The sequence below is a fragment of the Helicoverpa zea genome, chromosome 29 (genome assembly GCF_022581195.2).
Source record: "Helicoverpa zea isolate HzStark_Cry1AcR chromosome 29, ilHelZeax1.1, whole genome shotgun sequence".
NCBI classification, from domain to species: domain Eukaryota; kingdom Metazoa; phylum Arthropoda; class Insecta; order Lepidoptera; family Noctuidae; genus Helicoverpa; species Helicoverpa zea.
In genome coordinates this window covers 4,748,651-4,768,080 of record NC_061480.1, presented here as the reverse complement: position 1 = coordinate 4,768,080, position 19,430 = coordinate 4,748,651, and the positions used below count along the sequence as shown (strand labels likewise).

General features: G+C 38.8%; 2 protein-coding genes and 1 long non-coding RNA gene across 4 annotated transcripts; 2 read left to right on the top strand and 1 right to left on the bottom strand.

Moving 5' to 3' along the window:
- The first annotated feature begins 144 nt into the window (after nt 1-144).
- LOC124643925 (serine protease snake-like) lies at nt 145-7,676 on the top strand. The gene is made up of 9 exons (XM_047183051.1): nt 145-279; nt 1,325-1,392; nt 1,885-1,946; nt 4,867-5,051; nt 5,814-5,926; nt 6,413-6,565; nt 6,639-6,765; nt 6,869-7,000; nt 7,424-7,676. The coding sequence occupies exons 1-9, from the start codon at nt 145-147 to the stop codon at nt 7,592-7,594; spliced, it is 1,146 nt and encodes a 381-aa protein (XP_047039007.1). The 3' UTR covers nt 7,595-7,676.
- A 977-nt stretch (nt 7,677-8,653) lies between these two features.
- LOC124644123 lies at nt 8,654-9,983 on the bottom strand. The gene is made up of 3 exons (XR_006986009.1): nt 9,812-9,983; nt 9,375-9,473; nt 8,654-9,236 (listed from the first exon to the last, which is right to left on the bottom strand). It is a non-coding gene; the product is annotated as an uncharacterized LOC124644123 (long non-coding RNA).
- Nucleotides 9,984-11,262: 1,279 nt separating this feature from the next.
- LOC124644121 (vesicle transport protein GOT1B) lies at nt 11,263-18,440 on the top strand. Of its 2 annotated transcripts, none has more exons than XM_047183344.1 (6): nt 11,263-11,412; nt 12,400-12,491; nt 12,967-13,145; nt 13,808-13,889; nt 14,841-14,879; nt 18,343-18,440. In XM_047183344.1, the coding sequence occupies exons 1-6, from the start codon at nt 11,388-11,390 to the stop codon at nt 18,355-18,357; spliced, it is 432 nt and encodes a 143-aa protein (XP_047039300.1). In that variant the 5' UTR covers nt 11,263-11,387; the 3' UTR covers nt 18,358-18,440. The 2 variants fall into 2 exon arrangements, with proteins under 2 accessions (XP_047039300.1, XP_047039301.1); XM_047183345.1 differs by having other exon boundaries at nt 14,841-14,886.
- The last annotated feature ends 990 nt before the right edge of the window (nt 18,441-19,430 follow it).

The following is a 19,430-nucleotide window of genomic DNA, read 5'->3' as shown; positions in this document are numbered from 1 at the left end:
CAATCACCGCTTTAGCCCGCCCCCGCGCCTCACTTCATACCATAAAAGGGACCCAATAAATTGCTTCTGCGTAGGCGAAAGTCAGCGCTCAAGATTCGTGCCGATGATTATAGGAAAAAGTTAGGCAGATAATGATATAGCAGAATGAAATTAGAAGCAGCTTATTTATTTTTAATTCCAGGATCAGACTGTAAGGTGGATAGCATCAATGGGCGTTGTGTCAGTGTGTACAGATGTTTGGGTACACTTTTAGACAAGAAGAGACATAGAAAAACACCGGTAAGTTCGTTTTTAGGTTTTTTTTATATTATCAAAGTAAATAATTGATTTAAAAAAACGGCCAAGTGCGAGTCGGACTCGCGCAAGAAGGGTTCCGTACCATTATTTATAAAATGGACCAAAAAATCACGTTTGTTGTATTGGAGCCCCCCGAAATATTTATTTAATTCTAATGTTCAGTATTTATTGTTATAGCAGCAACAGAAATACATCATCTGTGAAAATTTCAACTCTCTAACTATTACGGTTCATGAGATACAGCCTGGTGACAGACGGACGGATGGACGGACAGAGGAGCGAAAACAATAGGGTCCCGTTTTACCCTTTGGGTACGGAACCCTAAGAACTGACGCTTAAGTTGTCACTGAAATTAGGTCTAAAACAATCACCATAATAAACGGAAATCAAGAATCAAATGAGTGTTCTCTTCTTACCTTCTCCTAAAATGATATTTTTAAAGATCTGGCATAACCTGGCTGACACTTCAAGTGACCCAAAGGCTGGTTTTTATTTTGGTAAAAAATTAAGCATGCCATCCAACGTGGCAGCGATGAGGAGTTTTTTGATGCCGTTTTATAATTGTTTTTAGTGTTCGGATGTGTCGTTCACAATCCCATTAAATGAAATGCGTTAATATACTAGTTAATATATGTCGACTAACACAAAGAAAAAAAAACAATACGTAAAAATCAAAAATGAATTTTTGGAACAAAGTAAATAGAATAAAAATGTGCGAAAATTAGAACACAAAATAAAAGTCAGTCATTAAAAACCACTGAAAATCTACCTTGAAAACTGACAGCTGTCCACTGTTCAGAACATTCAATACTCCTAACTTTATTTCTGCTTTACACATGATGTTGTAATTTATAAAAACGAAAAATGACTCCTGTGGTTAAACCACTGAATGGATTGGGTAATTTTTTTTTATTATTCGCCGTAAAATATCATAAAGTATATGCGATAGGATTTAATGTCATTGTGAACGACACCGCCTGTATAAATAAGTCAATAAATAAATTCTTTTAAAATGTTTTTCTTTCAGATATGTTCTTTTCAAGGCAAGACGCCCATAGTATGCTGCACAGACTGCGACCTGGTTGATGATGTCAGGTAAACTACGATTTGGTAATTAACAACTTTTAACACATATTAAAATACAGTCACATCGCACTACCTTAGAGGAAGTCTGAAAGTAGCACCAGTTACAGAAAAGATGAGAAGTAGAAGATTGTCGTGGTATGGGCATGTAATGAGGAGGGATGATACGCATGCAACAAAGTGTGTGCTAAGTATGAATGTTGATGGATGGAGAGGAAGAGGAAGACCTAAGAAAAGATGGATGGATTGCCTGAAAGATGACATGAATAGGAAGGGAGTGAGTGTCAGTATGACGAGTGACAGGGGAAAATGGAAGAAGATGACATATTGCGCCGACTCCAAATAAAATTGGGTACAGGGCAGGAGGAAGAAGAAGAAGAACAACATACAGGCTACTTGTTATCAGAGTTCGAAGAACAGTCTTATAGAAGAGGGTGAAACTGCCTGCGGAAGTAATTATTCTAAGTTTTAAAAGAACTTTGAATTGTTTATCTTTTTTTGTAGGAATATTATAATAAACGAACGTTTGGGCTTCCTCTACAAAACTGGGCGGAAAGCTGAAGATGGTGAGTTGGACCACTATTTTGTTTACACGTTTTAGGGTTCCGTACCCAAAGGGTAAACGAGACCCTATTGTTTTCATTCCTCTGTCCGTCCGACCGTCCGTCTGTCACCAAGCTATATCTCATGAACCGTGATAGTTAAAGAGCTGAAATTTTCACAGATGATGTATTTTTGTTGCCGCTATAACAGCAAATAGGTACTGAAAACTAGAATTCAATAAATATTTTGGGTGGCTCCCATACAACAAACGTTATTTTTTTGTCCGTTTTATAAATAATAGTTGTCTTATACTCCCTATTCTATTTAGTACTTCTTCATTGCTAATTCTTTCCGTCCAACTATACTTCGGCCGTTCAGAGAATGCGTTCCTGACACCTATCAGTTAGTCACGACTAGTGATGGGCACAACATAACACTGAGTTCGTTACCGTTCCTTCAAAATGAACCGCCGCATTATTTTAAGATTATTTTCGTTTTAAATTGGCGGAATCATTTGTTTTATATTTTAGTTATTTAAGTGGAAACCAAAAAAAGGTAATATTCATATAATAAAATTGTTTTATTTATTCTTTGTTACAAGTACATTGAATTGAATGTGCGAACAGAATATTAATCAGACTCCGATTTGCTTGAGGAGGTGGTGTCTTCATCATCATCTTCGCCTACATGTATAATTATATTATTATCAATAACAGAATCAATCCTGATATCTCGGTCTAACAAAAGCCGGGTAATCAAATAAAAACAGATCGAAAACACTTGAAAAACGTGGTCTATGCGCACGAAACGACAACGGACGACTGTTTTAGCGTCACAAAATGGCGGCCCATAACGCCATTTGGGGTTACCATTTTTAATCTAAGTATAAAAATGCGGTTTGGTCATAGTTTTATTTTTATATTTCATAAACGTTATAATTAAGTCTTATAGTCCATTATTTTCCAATTCTTAAAAAGAAAATCAAAACGTATTATTTTATATTATAACTGTATAAGAACAGATTACGATACTTGCCTGTTATTTTTAGCACAGCACTACAAAATATAAACCGCTGACATAACCTTGTAATAGCGCAGTATAGATTTAGAAAAATATTGTTTACCAAGTTATTTGACACTCAGTTTGGCACAAAATTATAACATTCATTGATTATTGATATAATAATGTTGTTTTAATGCTCCTCAATTGTTAAAACGGTAAACAACCAGCAAAAATATTTTTATCGTAACTGCAACGCCATTGCAAAGTTACGTCGTCAGTTCAATCGCGACGTGTCAGGAACGCATTCTCTGAATGGCCGAACTATAATTCTCTCCATCCTCCTCCAGCACCAGATCTCAAAAGCCTCCAGTCTGCTTATATCCTGCTTAGTCAGTGTCCAAGTTTCACAACCGTACAACGCAATGCTCCAGATGTATGTCCTTATGAAATTCTTGCGAATGTTTCTGTGTATATTAGATCGAAATAAATATTTTTTGTTGTAAAAGGCTTGTTTGGCCATTGCTATTCGGCATCTGATATCAGCGGAACACCGAGAGTCAGATGTTATGTTGCTTCCTAAGTATTTAAAGCTTTGAACTTGGTCTATTTGTATGTTATTAATTTTGATGGTCTTAAGCTGGGTACTCACTTAGAAGTGCAGCACGTAACGTATCAGATACGGTATCAACCTGCAAGTGGGTACGGCTCGTCCACGGTCCTCACGAGCACACTGCGAGCCGCCTTTGTGTTCGCAGTGAAACCGCCACTCGGCGGGTCACTGCGAGCTTACAGCGCTCCAAGCGCGAGCGGCTTGCAGCGGGCTCGTGCCTACGTACTCACTTGATACCGTATCTGATACGTTACGTGCTACACTGCTAAGTGAGTACCCAGCTTTATAAATTGGTGTCACTTTTGCTGTTATTAAAGTTTTTGTTTTGTTGACGTTAATTTTTAATTGGAAATCGGTGAAAACTCTGTCCATATGGTTCAGTAAAGTCTCTAGCTGTATGTGATCTTCGACTACCGCTGCTATATCATCCGCAAATCGTATGAATAGAACCCTCTGCCCATTGAATTTAACCCCTCCATAAGGTTGTTCTGCAATTTTTTTTATTGCCTGTTCTATGAAAATATTAAATAGTATCGGGGATAGGGTACAACCTTGCCGAACTCCCTGTTTTATTTTGGCTTTAGCCTTCTTTTCCCCTATTTCAATAAGTGTTACATACTATTATATACATAGCATAGTAGAGAACAGGAGAGGAAAAATGATAGGACACCTTATACGTCACGACGATTTTATAAAAAACATCGTGGAAGGGAAAGTCGAAGGAAAGAGGGGAAGGGGTCGTCCAAGGTACAGCTACATCAAGCAAATTTTATTATAGAGAAGGTGAATGTTGTGACGTATAAGGAAGTTCAGGAGTTGGCGCTAGATAGGCGTAAATGGAAGGAGCTGCACCGACAAGAGCTGGGCTCTTAAATTGAAGAAGAAGAATAAATAATGGTACGGTCCCTTCGTGTGCGAGTCCGACTCGCATTTGGCCGGATTTTTTTAAGCCAACCCCAAAATAGTTTGGACAAGGCTAGGCAGATGGATGACAATGAGACAAATATTTACATTACAACTAAAAATTTACTACAACAAGAGTCAAAAAATTCTCGATTCGACTCGAGTCGATTTATTTATTTATTTTTATAACTAGCGACCCGCTCCGGCTTCGCACGGGATAACAGTATTTCCCCACTATTTAATGTATGTTATTATACATAAAAACCTTCCTCTTTAATCACAACGCATGAAAATCGGTTGCGTAGTTTTGATGATTAAGCGTACATAGGGGCATAGGGATATAGGGACAGAAAAGGCGACTTTATTTTAGACTATGTAGTGATTTCGATTATTAACGATTATTTATTTATTTATTTCTATAATTTCAGCTTGCACCAAGTACAAAAATGAAGTGGATTTCGCCTGCAAACATAAATACGAAGAGACTATTAAATTCGAGTTGACTCGCTACTACAAGATATCTAAAAACTGCTATAATGTCACTGTGACAGACTTTGATCTGGTCTTCTATACCCTCGGAAGTGATGCTGCAAGGTACCAGTATACACATATGGTAAGAAAACCCTGATAACTTTCTTCAAAGTCAAAGTTAAAGCCCTTTTTGAGGGTTCCGTACCCAAAGGGTAAAACGGGACCCTATTATTTTCACATAATGTATTTTTGTTACCGCTATAACAACAAATACCTACTGAAAACTAGAATTAAATAAATATTATTTTTTTCACAAACGTTATGTTTTTGTCCGTTTTATAAATAATGGTACGGAACCCTTCGTGCGCAATTCCGACTCGCACTTGGCCGGTCTTTTTATTTCTAATAGGCCTATGAAAGCTCTTTGTAAACGTCAAACTATTTGCACAGTTCCAAAGAGTTGGTCTCATGGAGAAGAACTGAGAAACTCCATAGACACTCTTTTCAAAAGAAAAAACAATCTTAGTTTCATCATCTGCCTAGCCTTTTCCCAAGTATGAGGACATCTCCTTCCAGTATTACCGAATGCAGCTGAGTCCCAGTGTGCCACATGAAGTGACTGCCTATCTGATCTCCTCAACCTAGTTACCCGGGCGGCCGGAAGCATGCCTATCATATATTTTATATCTTCCATTCACACCAAACTGTGTAACTGGGTTGAGGAGGTCAGATAGGCAGTCACTTTATGTGTCACACTGGTACTCATATTAGTACACGGATAGTCCAGGGACTGAGATAGGACATAGGCTACTTTTTATCAGCTAATGTCCCTGTTCTGACGGTGGGCCACAAGTTAATTAATATGCAATAATAATGTTAAACGATCGGTTCCCTGCATTTCCAGGCTCTGCTCGGGTATGGCGAAGACATGGACTCAGCTCTCTGGCTCTGCGGAGGCTCTGTGATCAGTGAGCGGTTCATCCTCACAGCTGCCCACTGCATATCACAGCCAAGAGTGTAAGTCTACCAGCTTACTTCACCATCATCTCCCGAGCCTTTGCACAACTGCTCAGATGAAGCTGAGTACCAGTGTTTAACAAGGAGCGACTGCCTATCTGATCTCAATCCGGTTACCCGGGTAACCCAATCCCCCTTGGTTAAACTAGCCAGCCAACTTACTTCACCATGATCTGAAAATAAATATGTATGAACAAAAGACTGCCGTCGGCGTCTACTTTACGATATACGCCAGTCTTTTTGACATTGGCCTCGTGTCAAACCCAATCACTTCTTTGTCTTCGTCCTCTTTGTAAGTTTTGGTCGAATGCAAAAAAGGTACTTACGGCGCTTGAATAGAAAGTGGCTGGGAACTGTCCCCAAAATACCTTCTATGCCAGAATATGACCAGAAAAGTTATCTTACAGTACACTGCAGACTGAATTCTTCATGGATCAATTCTTGCCCTCAGCACCTGTTGTGTGTCATTCAATTCTTCCACTTCAGAGGACCCGTGAAGTACATCGCGCTCGGCATCCTCCGACGCTCCGACCCTCTGGACAAGTGGCAGAGGTACAACGTGAGGAGGGTGGTGCCTCATCCGGAGTATAAGTCGCCCTCCAAGTACCACGACATCGCACTGCTCGAGACTGATACACCGTAAGTTTATTTTGTAGACGAAGATGTCTTCCATGAAGAGAATGTCCTGCTTGACAGAATCTTTGAATTTCAGGATACAATTCAATGATGACGTGCATCCAGCGTGTCTCCACACGAAGGGAGAGGCTGAAGAGGTTCTGACGGGCACCGGGTGGGGAGCCCTGGGTAACAGAAAGCCGCTGGCTGACACATTACAAACTGTACGTAGCTCCAACCATACCTCTATCTCTTCTAAAGAACGAAATATTGAATCTTTCGTGTCAATCTAACTTTCAGTTACTAATAAAAACAATGTTTTACCAGCTGGATATAAAAAGGTTCAGCGAAGAGGAATGTAAGCAGCACTACCCCAAATACAGACATCTTCTGCAAGGATACAATCACACCACACAGATGTGCTACGGAGACAGAGTGACTGTGGCTGATTCCTGCGAGGTACGACCTTCAGATTATCATGCTAGACCTGTCAGGAAGTAGGAAGAAACGGACTAAGAGCAACCTGATCTGATTTGCAGTTCTCATATAACAGATTTCGGGGGACCTATCAGGGGGTCTTTTCCAAATAAGTTGGAAACAGGGCACGGTAGGTGCTCTCCCCTATATATCCTATACATTCTGATATTTTCCCAGCTCTGCTGGACCATGAGAATACCATAGCTTAACCTCTGCTTATAAATTCTTGAAACTGTTACGATGGTTACCCAAAAATCCTTTATTTAGGGATGCACATATACAAGAGAAAAACTTGCAAATCTATTAAAGAAACTCGTCAGATTATAGGAGCTTGATGTTGGCGTCTACATATGGCCATTTACAGGTATCTTCATGAAATTATTATGAGCCACAATTCTTCACCAGGGTGACAGCGGCGGACCACTTCAGTCAGAAACTCTAGACGAGCATCACTGCGTGACGACCGTGGTCGGAGTGACGTCAGCTGGGAAGCAGTGCGGCATCACTGTTGGCTCCGGACTGTACACCAGGGTCATACACTACGTGCCCTGGATCGAGAGCGTCGTCTGGCCCTGAGAAACGACATACAAGGAGGGAAGGATCAGCCAGCTTGGATGCTTGACGAAGATCTGAACATTAAATAAACATTACTTATCTATTGTGTATTTTAGCTGTTCCGTGAATACCTTTTGAAACTAGTTTAAACAAGAATGTATTTTTTTAAGTTGAGAATGTTTGGATCCGAAACATGGTGAACAAAATGACTAGCGGATATGCCACTGATAGTATTCTATTGAAAGACATAAAACTAAAAATAAAGAGTATCATAAAATTCGTCCCCATCGTTGTCAACTGGGAGCGTGCCCAAGAAGCTGGCAGCATTACCTCGTTGGATCGCCATGCTAATATGAGGTAATAGCTAGCCTTTTGGTCACGAGAAGCGTCAACCAGCCGCCTAGATCTTTAAATAGAATGTGGGCATTCGGACCTCACGAACCGAGGGTTTCAACTTCCAACGGTTCAAAAATGTAGTTGCCGACAAGGCCACTATATTTCCGCCGCTTGAGGTTCTCCGCAGCGGCAGCAGCAGCACAGCACGCAGAACTTGCAAGGTGTGATGGCGCAAGAGTATCGACACAGGTTGCGTCCCACGCACACTAAAGGCCTGCCCATCTTCCATTTTTAGGGTTCCGTACCCAAAGCTCTGTCCGTCCGTCCGTCCGTTCGTTCGTCACTGTAACTCATGAACCATGACAGTTAGAGAGTTGAAATTTTCACAGATAATGTATTTATGTTGCCGCTATAACAACAAATATTGAAAACTAGACGACTCCCATACAACAAACGTGATTTTGTTGCTCATTTTTGCTCAATATCCATAAAAATATATAGAATATTAGTTTGGATGGCATGGAACCCTTCGTGCGCGAGTCCGACACTTGGCCGGTTTTTTTGTTTATTAAATCTCTAAAAGGCTTTGAAACTACTGAACCGATCTGAAAAATTATTTTACTATTCCAAAGCTACACTCTTCCCAAGTGACATAGGTTATATTTTATCTCGGTACGGGCAGTAGTTCCCACGGGACGCTTGTAAAACCGCGGGAAAATGGCTCGTCTTCAATAAAACTCATTATTTTCAATTTATATTTATTTAGGCACTTGATTTCCAAGATGTCTAAACAATGTTACTTCATGATAATATAATAGTCTAAGTATAGGTAAGATAAGTATGAATGAGCGATTATGACGTAATGTAGTTTACCTAAATGTACCTTAAGCCTAATGACAATAATACTTCTATCATGATTTTATTTCTTAACCAGTCAGGTGTGGACCCAAAGTTTGACGGGAGGAATTCAAAGGACCAACAATTTTTTGGACCTTCGAATCCCTCCTTTTGAATCCACACTTGCCACAATATTTTCCCCACATCCCCAACATGTAAAAGTCGGCTAAATTAAGAGATGATGATGCATCTGTTTTAGAAGTAAAACAGACTACCATCTCATCTCCTCGACCTCATGTTGTGGAAGCAGGGAGTCGTCAGAGCCTCGTCGGTATGAGCAGGGCGCGCCGCGTGCAGGTGAGGTTGACTTTGGCGCTTCAGGTGTTGGTGGCGCCACTTGCGCCCCGTCGCAGCGCGCTCAAGTGGCGCCGCGTGCCACGTGCCGGAGCAATGCCACGTGTGGAGAGAATGCGAGCTGGTACAGCGAGATCTGGAAATTATAACAACATTTTGTTAATGAGCATGTTCTTCCCTGCTTTCATTAACTTTAGGGTTTACCATGACAAAAGAAAGTGATTAATTTTGGGACAACTTTCTTACAAGGATAGTTAGCCACAATTGTACATACCATCATGATGCCTCCTATCACTCGACTCGACGGCCCACTGCTTAAGACTGCATCTTCAATCATCAGCCGTTTTCAAAGATGCCTTCCCCAACCAGCAACCTGCAAAAGATTTTCCAAATTTTGTGTACCTAAATGAAAAATATTTCAAAAACTAATGATAAAACAAAATGGCGTCCTTCCCCTTGTACATAGATAAAGAGAGCTGGTAGACATTTTGGAATATGTCTTTGAGGCGAGCTAAATTGTTGTCCTACAGATACTTCTCCTATAATACTCTGATACAGAACTGTAGATCTGGCGAGTAGTGACTTGACATTCAATTTACACTTTGGCAGCCACGCCCTTCTTTTTATACGTTACGTGATTTGAAAGCCGCGATTGTAAAACAAATCATTTAATATCTAAAATAGGTTCCCGAGCAATATGTAGGCACTTACCTGCATAACTGAAGGCTACGTGATAAGATAGGGCTCCGGAACACAGAAGCAAGTCTTGAAGGAGTCACACGTGATGCACGGCAGACTTCGGGCGACGCACTGGATACTCAGACAAAGAGAAGTCTGGTCTAGAAAGCTCTAACTGCACTGCGCAGGTCACGATCAATACCAGATGAACATTCTAGAATGCAGCTTTGCAACGCATTGCAGAAAATTTTCAGAAGGTGGAACTTGCATCAAGACTTCTGGAATTCTCGTGAAATAACTTTTACATCTCTGAAGATAGTCATTAGTAGTACCTTCGGCAGTCGTAACTTGATACAAGGTGACTGAAGTCAGAAAGTATGACGATCAGTCTTCCTATGGGTATCAAATCTGTCTAACCTTTTCCCGAGTCCGGCACACCCCTCCGCCTCTCCCCAGGCGGAGGAAGTCCATGAGGATTTCCCCCTCTCAAAAAAAAGGCTCCCAGTCTTGGAAGAACTACCCTCTTCAACCCAGTTACCCGGCTAACTACTTAACAAAATATAGTTCTCGCCAAACATACTGGCGTCTCGCAACACATACATGTACTGAGGCCTAGCCTGGGCTAGATTAATGAAGGTACATCGGGTTGCGTGTCCAGTAAACACATTTTTCAAATTGCTTATCAAAGTAGTTACCCTAGCTTTATAATACCTTTAAATAGCTAGCCTTACAAAATTGGGTAGTATTATCATCCTCACAGAAACTAGGATTTATTTATACACTAGCTTCCGATCGCGGCTTCGCCCGCGTGGTGTGTTGATAAAAAGTAATTGTTAATCCTGGGTATCACCTATGTATCTACCTACATAATAAATTTTAAATAAATTGGTCCAGCCGTTTTTGCGTGAAAGAATAACAAACATACATCTTGCTATTAATACGCACATAGCCTATATATTCTACATAGGTATTTACAAATTTAATCAAAAAATCTAGGCGGCTGGTTGACGCTTCTCGTGACCAAAAGGCTGGCTATTACCTCGGACAAAGGATCAGCATGGCCATCCAACGAGGTAATGCTCCCAGTTGACAGCGATGGGGATGAATTTTTTGACGCCTTTTAGATATAGTGTATATATTTTAGTTTTTTTATTGTTCTACTAGGATAGTTTTCTTTTTGTGTTGTAAATATCTATTGATCAAGTTCTTATCTTAATACATAAAATTTTATAACTAAAAAAAAAAAATTAAAAATTATATTTTAGTTTTTTTATTGTTCTACTAGGATAGTTTTCTTTTTGTGTTGTAAATATCTATTGATCAAGTTCTTATCTTAATACATAAAATTTTATAACTAAAAAAAAAAAAAAAAAAACAAAAAAGGAATAAAAATAAAAATTGAGAGGAAATTCGGAAATTTTGAACAGGTAATATTAGACGTTTTGCTGTCACTGTCATGACTCACGTCAACTGTCATAATGACATGACAGAAACAAATTGATAAAATGACGTGGAGCGAGGTTAGGAATTTGTGAAAAATATATGTTTTAACCGGAATAGAAGTGATAAGATAGTTTTAATAACTAATTAAGTACCTAAAAAGCACAAAATGATCGAGATCTCAGATACACAGAGTAAGTTCTCTCGCTTTTATGTCATAGTTTGTACCTTAATAATATTTTCGTTATATCTCGACATTTTAATGTTTAATTCTATGAAATCACTTTAAAAGATGTTATTGAGATGATTATCTACGTTTTTTTAACAATTCCTCTAATATTGTATCATTATTTTAGTATACAATTGAGATTGAAAGTGAGACAATCCCTAATATATAGCACTTTAGTCAGTGGGTCGTCTTAGGACTGTACACCTAGATTAATAGCAACCTACAGCCTTCATCGACAAATGAGCCATCTAACATTAAAATAATTTTTCAAATCTGTCCAATAATTCCTGAGATTAGCATGTACAAAATAACTGTTCAGCTTTATTTATTTATTTAACAGTTTATGTACACAGAACACGGACGAGAAGTAAAATGGAACAAGTAGGACATAAGCAGCTTATTTCATAAGAAATCTCTTCCAGCAGGACAGTTATGTATACTATATTATCATCCTCCGAGCCTTTTTCCCAACCATGTTCGGGTCGGCTTCCAGTCTAACCGGGTGCAGCTGAGTACCAGTGCTTTACAAGGAGCGACTGCCTATCTGACCTCCCCAACCCAATAACCGGGCAACCCAATACCCCTTGGTTAGACTGGTGTCAGACTTACTGGCTTCTGACTACTCATAATGACTGCCAGAGATGTTCAATGACAGCCGGGACCTACAGTTTAACGTGCCATCCAAACACAGTCATTGGTATCTAAGATACACTTAGAAAATACATACAAACTTGAAAAGTTGCATTGCATGGGTTGAGGAGGTCAGATAGGCAGTCGCTCCTTGTGGCACACTGTTACTCAGCTGCATTCAGTTATCTGATTGCTATCTGTCTTCAACCCAGTTACCCGGGCAACCCAATACTCCTTAGTAAGACTGGTAGTCAGACTTGCTGGCTTCTGACTACCCGTAACTTTATCATTGTTAAAAGATGTTTTTTTTTTGTAATTTCAGAGATAGGCGTTGGCCTGGCAGGGTTTGGTATGACATTCCTATTCCTTGGCGTGCTACTTCTGTTTGATAAAGGCTTGTTAGCTATAGGAAATGTAAGTATTATCTTAATAATCCAAAGAAAATATTTAATCTTCATCAAATATTAAAACAGTTTTATATTCCAAAGTCAAAAGTCAAATCATTATTTCATTTATTTTCGCTCCACTGTCCATCCATCCGTCCATCTGTCACCAAGCTGTATCACAGATGATGTATTTCTGTTGCCGCTATAACAACAAATACTGAAAACTAGAATAAAATAAGTATTTTGGGGGTCTCCCATACAACAAACTTGAGTTTTTTGCTCAAGTTTGCTCTGGTACGGAACCCTTCGTGCGCGAGTCCGACTTTCATTTGGCCGATTTTTTTATATATACGTATTTTTTTTTCTTTGTGCTAATCGACATATATGAACCAGTATATTAACGTATTTAATTTCATGTAATTAGGTATGACACACACTGTATATTTGACTTTGCCTTCAAAAATGAAATTATTTGTCCTGAATTGCACTTCTTAAAATTCCAGATTCTCTTTATCAGTGGTCTGGCGTGTGTCATAGGGCTCCAGAGGACATTCTTCTTCTTCTTCCAAAGACATAAGGTAAAGGCCTCGGTGGCTTTCTTTGGTGGCATAACTGTTGTCCTATTGGGATGGCCTATGATCGGTATGATCGCTGAAATATATGGCTTCCTACTACTATTCAGGTGAGATATTCATCCGTAATTATATTATTTATTTATTTGTATCAGGCATCTTAAGGCCCATAGAAAAAAAACAATATGTAAATATGATAATATAACGTTATAAATAAATATTTATAAAATTATATCATACACTAATACATACTTTATATCAATAACTTAAATATAATAATTATAATTGCTGAGCACGAGATCTCGGATTCGATTCCCGGATCGTGCTAAAATCGTTTTGTGGGTTTTCGAAACTTTCACAAAGCAGCCAGACGCCTGGAAATTGGTAGTAATCAACAACCAGCTTTGTGGAAGTTTCGAATCGGCAGATAGAAGAGTATGGAAGAAGAAAACATGCTGCGCCGACCCCAAACAAAAATTGGGATAAGGGCAGGTGGTCTTTTTATCGTCCCACTGCTGGGCTGCGCCCTCCTCTCACACGGAGAAGGATTGAGCATTAATCACCATTCTTGCTCAATGCGGGTTGGTGATTTCAGACTTTAAAGTCCAGGTTTCCTAGAGATGTTTTCCTTCACCTTTTTATCAGCTATTGGTGTCCAAGATATACTTAGAAAGTAGTTAGAAAAGTTGCATTGGTGCTGGCCCGATCTAGACTTATTGCTTTACCTACTAGGCCATCACAACGAATAATAATAATTTATTTATTTTTACAGAGGTTTCCTGCCTGCAGCTGTGAATTTCCTAAGAATGGTACCTGTGCTAGGATCTCTGCTCAGCCTACCTATTATACGAGGGGTGAGTACAACCGATTCCCTGCCTCATTGGTCTAGTGGTCGCAAGCGCTACTGCTATTACTAAGGTCTCGGGCTCGATTCCCGAAATCGCTTTGACATACGATTGATATCCAACTGAGATCCAATCACGACTCAATTACGATTGAAGCGTATATGGCATTCCACTATTTTTTATTTTAAATAAACGTTTCATCCTTGTCTGTGATTGGATAATTAATAATTAATCATATTGTCTGCAAATGATTTACGATTGCAATATGATTGTAGAGCAGACTACCGTATAGACGAAATGGCAGACCAATCGCGAATCAATCGAATTTCGTTTGAATACGATTGGTCTTATATTAGTTGCAGAATGCCCGATATGGTTAAACCTGCTATTGCGATTCAATTTCTATTCAATTTTGACATATTAACTTAGCAGATTCAGGCTCCTGTTGGCGTCTATATAATTGGATCTGTCTAAATGAGGTGTAAATGTTTATTTTCTTTTTTACTAACACGCTTATATTAGCTTCACTTGTAACTATGTATGTAAAAAAATCTTAGAATCTTAATTTGACCCACTTTCCGGTCTTCGATTACGATGAAATTTTGAACACGCTCTGAGTACTGATGACAATACATGACTAGCGTGTTTTTTAGGGTTCCGCACCCAATGGGTAAAACGGGACCCTATTGTTTTCGCTCCTCTGTCCGTCCGTCCGTCTGTCACCAGGCTGAATCTCATGAACCTTGATAGTTAGAGGGTTGAAATTTTCACAGATGATGTATTTCTGCCGCCGCTATAACAACAAATACTGAAAACTAGAATTAAATACATATTTTGGGCTCCCATACAACAAATGTGATTTTTTTGCTCATTTTCTAAATAATGGTAAACCCTTTGTACGCGTGTCCGACTCGCACTTGGCGGGTTTTTTTTAGTAAACTGTGTATTTTTTTTTTTCAGATTGTGGATAGAATAGCCGGCGACAATGGCCGCAACATGGTATGATGTTAGTGCGATTAATATGTACAACATACATATTATTATATACTTATATAGTGTTTCAAGTGACTGTGTGAACGTCAAGTGAATGTTGCCAGTGTAAATTATTGTTTTTCCCCACATTTTTTTTTTAATGTGGCGTCGGGTTCCATTGATGGGGTATTTTCTTTTTATTTTTTATTTATTGGAAATCGAACGGCTATACAAAACAATGTTTAAGACAGAAAAAAAGCAAGTTATAGTTATCGGCACGAATCTTCAGCGCTGACCTTCATCTGCGCAGAAGTGATTTATTAGCAAAGAACCAATCCCGAGTGACGGCTATGACGCGATGCACTGCGGGCCAATCACCGCTTTAGCCCGCCCCCGCGCCTCACTTCATACCACAAAAGGGACCCAATAAATTACTTCTGCGCAGGTGAAGGTCAGAGCTCAAGATTCGTGCCGATGATTATAAAGGTTTTCATGGACAGCAATAGAATAACAATAGCTAATCAGCTGATCTATGAGATGTTAAAATTAGTGATTACTAAGTTACATTTTGAAAAGTCATGATTTAGCTGCCTACGAACCGCAACACTCTTGGTATTGAATGGGTCAAAAGAGTACTCTTTACATCATCATCATCATCTCAGCCATAGGACGTCCACTGCAGAACATAGGCCTCCCCCTTAGATCTCCACAGATACCTGTAGGAGGCGACCTGCATCCAGCGTCGACGGCGACCTTTATAAGGCCGTCTGTCCACCTTGTTGGTGGACGTCCTACGCTGCGCTTGCTAGTCCGTGGTCTATCAGCCATCTGCTCTGCGAGCAATATGGCCGACTATTAACATAATTTGTTAAAATCCTTGCTCCTGTTATTTTCCTAGCTGATGTATAGATGGCGCTGATCTTGATACGTTACTGAAAATAACGGAGCTTCATATGAATGTCATATAATATTGAGATCGTATAACGAAACGTACTTGTCATCAACAATTAAAATAATTGAAAATAGGGAAAAATTTCATACAGAGAGAGGAGAAGTCAGTCAGAATATTATCTGAGATTTTGAAATCAATTCGTTCACAATTCTGACACTTACGCGAATATAAGACATTTAAATAAAACTACTTTTATTTATTTTATCGCGGATATAGTCTGTCTGCCCGTGACCATGGATGCTGTAAAGGATCCGAAACGTCGGGATTCGTCCCACCTAATATCATGTCCACTGTGCCCTGAAACTTGCTCGTGGGAGGACTTAATGAGCGCATCCGGCCGTGCTCTCGCTGTGGCGGTATATTGGGCTGACAAAGTGTAGTCTCACTATACTGATTTGTAAATGTGAACACCATGTAGCATTTTAACCTTTTTTTATTATTATTTATTCTCATATTCTTTGTCTATTGTGATTCTACATGATCTTCGCATGTTATTATAGTATGTATCAATACATACAAACTGTAATACCTATTATTTTTAAAAAGAGTAACCATGGAGTTTCTTGCCCGTTCTTCTCCATAGGAAGCTACTTTTGGAATGGGCAACTAGAATCAACTTTATTTATATTTTTTGACGTTCATAAGTGCTTGTGAAAGCCTAAGTGAAATAAATGATTTGACTTTGACTTTGACTTTGACTTTATAAGACATATCATCGACACGAAAGAAGAAGAACGTCGGGATTAAATAATTTTAATAGAACCGCGATAAAATCTGCAAAAGTGGTTTTATTTAAATTCGTTCAGAGGTCTGACTTTCTTGAACCAAGCCACGTAAAGGTCTCGGCGCAAAGTTTATTTTATCGCCATCTATCACTTTCTTGGGAACTATTTTTTTTTTAATTCTCAAAAAGAAAACCTCTCATTGAGGTGAATATTTCAACTGGTATAGTTATCGGCACGGATAATGAGCTCTCGGCGGAAGAGTGGGGATCGCTTTGCGCACTGTTCACATAAGGCAATAAACCAATAAATCGCTTCTGCGCAGGTGAACGTCAGGGCTCAATATCCGTGCCGATGATTATAGTCGGATATAAATTTTTTTTATACATATTTACCATGGAAATAATTAAATGGAACCTAATTCAATAAAATAATACAAGACATTAATGGATCCTGACGCACCTGGCTGGGATATACGTATGAGTAATATATTTAAGTGTGTTTGTAAACGGCTGAATAGATTTTGATGCGATTTTTGTCATTTGCTCTGAAGTTCCAGCCGATTGTAATATACTTTTCACTTTGCCATACATTATATTATGATGGGCTAAAATGGCTTAAAACCTCATTTTTAAATTATCTATACTAAAATAATAAAAAGAAAATTGCCTGAAGGCTCCGAAACTATTGAACCGAATTGAAGTGTTCTTTCATTGTTTTAAGCTAGTCTATTTCTGAGTAACATAGGCTGTATTTTATCCCGGTACGGGCAGTAGTTCCCACGGGACGCGGGTGAAACCGCGGGAAAACGGCTAGTAAATCATACACATATTGTAAATAGGCAACGATTTTATTTAAAAAATCTTTATTATACTTTAATGCTAATTTTGTTACGTGTTGTAATGGTTATTTCAAACGAAATAAATAATAATTGGTTTAAAATTTTGTCTTCTTTTTTTTCAAATTTTTATTTAATTTATTAAAAGTAAGCTGAAAATCAGCACTATAAGAATGTTACGTTTACAAAAGACAGCCCCCAAAACGCCCGCCCTTCACCACTTCCTATGTGTTTTTGCTGGGAAGAAGAAGTGGTGGAACAAACTCCCCAGCAACACATGTCTGTCTGTATGGTACGAGGAACCGGTTCTATACTGTTAATGTTTTTTCCACCTTTTCAAATACAAGTATTAAAATGTAACCAAGACTTTCATTTAAGTCCCCCTTTCATACGAGTCTCAAAAATATTGCATCAAAATTGGTTCGGCCGTTCCATGTCTATTATTATATAATGTAAATAAGTATATGTTTAGTGTGCTTTATTAAGTAATTATTTAAAGATTTTTTCAATTAAATAATCATGATGACAGGGTGAAAAAATAATGGTTCTAACTAGTCCGTCTTTTAGATTTGCAAAAAATATTGGACCCATATTTTTTATTTTAACAAATAATTTAATACTTACAGTCAACTTCAGGTCAGTGGTAACAGTTTTATAGGAAAATCGTACTTATTGCTATTGAGTTAAGGTGCATGACAGTTACCACTGATGTGCAGTGTACTGTACTAAGATATAACGCAACAAAGGTTGAGAGTGGCTCGTGACGTCACGTCTATGTAAAACTACTCATATGTGACGTAACACAAAATTGTGAGAGAAAAGAAAAAATACGTGTCCATTATTTTAGGGTTATCTAAAAGACGGACTAATTACTTTTTTTCGTTCATCATGCCAATTTTTATTGTCCCACGTTGGGTGCCATTTATTTGTAAAAGTGGTAAAACATTGGTGTAATTCAAGATATTTTTCTTCCCTCAGGAAATCCAATCGTGACCCCTGATTCTTACAAATAGGATCTTCCACATTCCTAATTTAATTAATTATTGTTTAAAATAAAAATTATTTTTTCATTATAATAATGCGTTTTGTTTTTCTAATCCTGTCTTCGCGTCGCATAGAAACAGGTCTAGAACTATAGCTAAAAATAACTCCAAATAATAAGGCTTAAAATATCATGGCGTCCACAGCCGATTTCGACCACGGCGGCTTTTCTCATACATGGAGATCAGCCAGCTGCGCAAGACATATTACAGTGCACGCACATTTGCTTGGACACAGGTGCACTCACTATTCCTTCACTCTCATAGCGCGATGGACGGCAATCCGACACCTGAGAGAGATCAGGCGCAGGACCGAAATTAACGTGCTCTCCGATGCACGGGTGTATCAATCACCAACTTCCGGACTACAGGGGCTGCTTTATGAGAGTCTTAGAAAATCCAAAAAGCGATTTCGGTCCAACCCGGAAATCGAACCCGAGACCTCAGGCACAGCAGCCGCGGTTGCGACGACTAGACCAACGAGGCAGTCCAAAATAACTATCTACCTTTTGGAAAGTAGAATTCGAAGTCAAACGTTAAATCATTTATTTTACTTAAACCTATACAAGCACTGCCCATCATCTGCTTAGCCTTTTCCTAACAACGTTGGGGTCGGCTTCCAGTCTAACCGGATGCAGCTGAGTACCAGTGTGCGACAAGGAGCGACTGCTTATCTGACCTCCTCAACCCAATTACACGAGCAAACCAATACCTCTTGGTAAGACTGGTGTCAGACTTACTGGCTTCTGACTACCCGTAACGACTGCCGAAGATGTTCAAATTACATAATTATGAAGAAAATAATTATAATGAATTTATATGCGATCACAATAAGCTAATCATCACTTTCTATGGATCCTTTGAAGAAATAAACCTCTTTCGAGTCAAATCGTTTAATACAGGCACAAAATATGTTACAAATAGATATGCATATAGTGCACTGTATCAAAACCTAAATAGATGTGCAAATATTTATTCTATGCATATATTTTCTTAGAAATATGTTTTTTTTATTTTTAGCAGTAA

What these genes read in the sequence shown, in the direction of transcription:
- LOC124643925 (XM_047183051.1), top strand. Translation starts at nt 145, where the DNA reads ATGAAATTAGAAGCAGCTTATTTATTTTTAATTCCAGGATCAGACTGT. An exon ending in TGGCTGACACATTACAAACT is followed by an intron (nt 6,766 to 6,868) that starts GTACGTAGCTCC and finishes ATGTTTTACCAG; the next exon opens with CTGGATATAAAAAGGTTCAG. An exon ending in CTGTGGCTGATTCCTGCGAG is followed by an intron (nt 7,001 to 7,423) that starts GTACGACCTTCA and finishes ATTCTTCACCAG; the next exon opens with GGTGACAGCGGCGGACCACT.
- LOC124644121 (XM_047183344.1), top strand. Translation starts at nt 11,388, where the DNA reads ATGATCGAGATCTCAGATACACAGA. An exon ending in CGAGATCTCAGATACACAGA is followed by an intron (nt 11,413 to 12,399) that starts GTAAGTTCTCTC and finishes TTGTAATTTCAG; the next exon opens with AGATAGGCGTTGGCCTGGCA. An exon ending in GCCTACCTATTATACGAGGG is followed by an intron (nt 13,890 to 14,840) that starts GTGAGTACAACC and finishes TTTTTTTTTCAG; the next exon opens with ATTGTGGATAGAATAGCCGG.